This window comes from Poecilia reticulata, linkage group LG6 (assembly GCF_000633615.1).
Source record: "Poecilia reticulata strain Guanapo linkage group LG6, Guppy_female_1.0+MT, whole genome shotgun sequence".
Classification (NCBI taxonomy): domain Eukaryota; kingdom Metazoa; phylum Chordata; class Actinopteri; order Cyprinodontiformes; family Poeciliidae; genus Poecilia; species Poecilia reticulata.
This window is the reverse complement of record NC_024336.1, coordinates 31,002,303-31,006,355: the sequence shown is the minus strand read 5'-3', so window position 1 is coordinate 31,006,355 and position 4,053 is coordinate 31,002,303. Positions and strand designations below refer to the sequence as shown.

Genomic DNA, 4,053 nt, shown 5'->3' with positions numbered 1-4,053 from the left:
AAAACTTTGAATGCCTGCTGGAAAAACCTGGGCAGAATCAGCGCAGAGGCCTGATGAGATCCATCGCTCTGCCGTGGATGCAGCAGCTTGGAGGAGACGCTGTAGTGACACGACTCCTGGTCACATTAATGGATGAACACGGACATCCGCTGACCTGAAAGCAGGTTTTGTTCTTTAAATGTAGAGCATTTAATGATGCTGTGTGATAACTGGACAAACTAAAGGTAACTACTGCACGGATTCCTGATTCTCGGAACGCCACCACCAAGAAACACCAGGGATCACTGTACATGAGATGCATCAGTTTTACTTAATAAACCAGGGATCACTGATGTAGTGGCGACTGTTTGTCAAACCAAACATCCAACTAAAGTTCCATGAAGCCATTGAGGCCCTGGGGTCAAGTTTCTCAACGCAGGCAAAAAAAGTTTAAATATCCAAACTTGTAAATTGTTCTTGACGATTTTATTTTCACATCTTTGCAAAAACAATTACAGAGTTCAAACTTTCCCTTGTTCTCCTTCTGCCTCTCTTGCTCTGGTAAAAACCATCGGGCCCAAACCCAAATGCCTGCTGGTCCTTCACCAGGACCTATAGAAACTGGACCGACCCGCATCACTTCCTGTTTACTTAGAAAATAAAAAACACCAGGTTTGATGCTTCTTGGTATAAAAAACACTGAATGTCGTCAGGTTTCAGTGGATTTCAGTGACTTTTGACACTTTGTAGTTTGATATTGTTCACAGAAAAGGTTTGCGGCTGCCGCGCATTTTAACGCCAGCGAAAAAGTGTGCGCATATTGACGCCGACTTGTGCGTAAAATATGGCGCTGCACATTTTTTGTGCGTACGTCGCTTCATGCATGAGGCCCCTGGTGTGTGAACCTGGACCAGGAAACCAGGGGAAGCCTGAGGAACTGCAGCGGCAATGAAATAAATTATGATCAGTAAATTATGATTTCAAGTCTGGAAATAATGAATATTACTGCATCTATCAATAAGTGGGTCTGATTTATGTAAAATGAAGTAATTCACTGGAAACTGCTGAACATGAAAGTAATGATTTGAAGCTTATATTCTAGCTAAATATATTATTTAGCATGCAGCTCTTTGAGGCTCACCTTCTTGCAGAAGAACGTGTGAGATGTAGTTGATCGTTCGCAGGTATTGACCATAAGCTTCCTGCAGAGACAGAAACACATCAGCGGTAACATCTGGTCATGTTCACATGCATTTCACACCAGATCAACCTGAAGTTTTCCTCCAGAAGTAACCAGAACAAACATTCTAAAAACAGCTGAAGTCGAAATAAATGTTACTTTATTGAAAAACAGATTTATCTTCATAAATATTCAGTCAGTCTAATCCCGTTCCAGTTTTCAATCACTGCATTTAGTCGAGTTCTTCATTCCTATCGGTTAAACTGGTTCCATCTCAGGAGACCCAGCAGACTCCCTCCTCTTGGACCAGCAGGGGGCGACAGTGGGGAGAAAAAACTCCTCCAACAGGGAAGAAGTCCAGTAGAATCATACGGAGGGGGACATGGGGACATGGGGACATGGGGACACCCCTCCCAATAATCTACTGATCAGTTCATGCTGCATAATTGATACTTTTTACGGTGGCCGCCGTACTTTCTGCTTTACTACAATGTTATGTAAGGTTTTCCATGAATGTTAATATCTCGGTGTGAAATATCTGACGTTTGATCTTTTTCTTAAGTACAGAAAGGCACAACAAACCTATGATATAAACAGAAACTTTCCGGAAGTAGGAGAGAAATAAAATACATCTAAACTATTTGGACTATTTCTGAGTTATTATCGCGGTAATAATCAGTCATCTGATTGTCTCTGTTGTTCGTCTGAATGGTTTAAAGAGCTGCTTTCAGTCCATCGGAGCCTCAACAGACAAACATGCAGCAAATGAATCGATTTTCAATCAGTTTTTAGCACCAAAGAGTTAATAATTATAATTATAAACACAGCAAACTAACGGTGGTGGAGCAGCACTGGGTTAACTGGGAATCTCATCTGTATCAATCAACTCCAAACCTCTTCTTTGCCCAGGTGAAATAAAAGTATACTTTAGTATACTAAATTTTAACATACTTTAGTATACTTTTATCGATGTACTTAAACTGTACTATTTTGGAACAACTAATTTTATGCTTAGTATACTTTGGCAGTACCTGGGTGAAGTCGCCCCCCACCTTCTTCAAATCAGACAAAATGGGTGTCAAACGTTTGTGCAGCAAAAATTTTAGTTTGTGCCGCTTTCATTTTAAAGATATAAAAAAAGTTGGATTTCATAAAAGTTGGGGGGCTGGTTGACCTTTTGACCTTTACACTTTGATCAATATCTTCAAAGCCAAAGCAGCACAAACGCAGCTGAGTTGATTGACACCCATTTTGTCTGATTTGAAGAAGGTGGGGGGGAAACTTCACTCAGGTATTATTAGTATTTAAATAGTATTAAATTACAATTAATACTATACTTTAGTATGCTATATGTACTTTTTTGGAACAACTTCAAGTGTACTTAGAGTATACTTTTTAAATATATTTCAGAACTTATTATATTTTGATATAATTATTATATTTTGAGTGTAATAATTCTGTCTCAGAATTATATTAAAAACATATAATATACTTCAAATATATTTTAAATATACTATTAATATATTTAAAGGACACTTAATTTTTATTTTTGATTTCCTGCTATTGATAATAAACTACAATTTTAATTACTCGTGAAAGTCTTTATTCCTACGTACCTATTTTGTAAATGACATGCATAACTACAGTATTTACATTGTTACAATCTTTCTTACATGGAAAGATTAATTACACAAGATGTTCCACCATTTTAAAACTGTCTAATTTTAATCAAAACATTATAAACTTAACACAAATGATCAGTTTACACATCTAAAGTGAACACATGAACATGAACATGAAGTGTGACAATAAAACATAAAGTGAGGATCAACCAGAACATTCCGGTTCACTGCAAAAACCAAAAAAGAACAATAGAGCAATTAAACAGAGAAAGTGTTTGTATTTAAAGAGAACAGAAAAATGGCAAATAAAAATATAATACTTACAATTTTAAGACGTTTTGTACTCGCCATGTATGTGACATCAGAACTGATGATGATTGGGACCAGATGCCTGGAGTGGAAAAACATTTCTGGGTTTCTTTGCCTGTTTATGTTGGAAGTAGAAAAAAATAGTCATCAATGTCATAGAATCAGTTGATGTTGGCATTAACTATTAACTATGAAGCTGTTTTAAATGTGGACTTAAGGAGACAAACTACCCTAAAATCTTTCCATCCATGATCTGAACACACTGATCCTTGCAGGGTGGTGAGGGGGGCTGGTGGTGCCCATCTCCAGCAGCCATCAGATGAGAGGCWGGGTTCACCMTGGACAGGTCACCAGTCCATCACAGGGCCCTGAAAACCAACAACAAATAAAAAAATGAAAGATAAATGTTAGATTAACAAGGAGAATAAATTCTGTCCAGTTATCTTTAAATCTTTAAATCAAATCATGTTTATTAAGCACATGGTGTTGGTAACACAGCAGTTTTTGTTGTTGAAAATGTAGCTAGCTGCTCAGTAAAAAACAAACTTACATCATGAAGACGATGTGAAGGTTCATCCTCAGAGCTGGTTGGTGACCTGGTGGAGTCAGAGCTTCTTCTGAGACAGAAAGTCTTTAGGTTTCTAACACCTGATTTCTCTGGCTTCCTCTTTCATCTCCATTTGCTTAGACTGCAAACATATGAAGATAAAATCATTGATGAACGAGTTAAAACAACAACCTCACAATATCAAAGTCTCTCTGTCTGATGGAGCTTAATTAAAACCAGGTTAGTTCATGAATTAAAGTCGCAACAAACATGCATTTATAACATGAAGCTGAATTATTGCTATAGTAATAATCACACATGTCACAATAAAATTGATAAAATAATTATTTATGAAACCAACATAAGTTACATATCTTTACTGCACTGTTTATAATTAAATGAAGATAATTAATAAG

General features: G+C 37.0%; 1 protein-coding gene across 1 annotated transcript in view; it reads right to left on the bottom strand.

Annotated features, from left to right (window-relative positions):
- vps9d1 (VPS9 domain containing 1) overlaps window positions 1-4,053 on the bottom strand; it is a 29,817-nt gene that overhangs the window by 23,827 nt on the left and 1,937 nt on the right. The window contains exon 2 of the mRNA XM_017305455.1: window positions 1,121-1,181. Within this exon, the coding sequence (XP_017160944.1) occupies window positions 1,121-1,181 (61 nt within the window). The remainder of the gene's footprint in view (window positions 1-1,120; window positions 1,182-4,053) is intronic.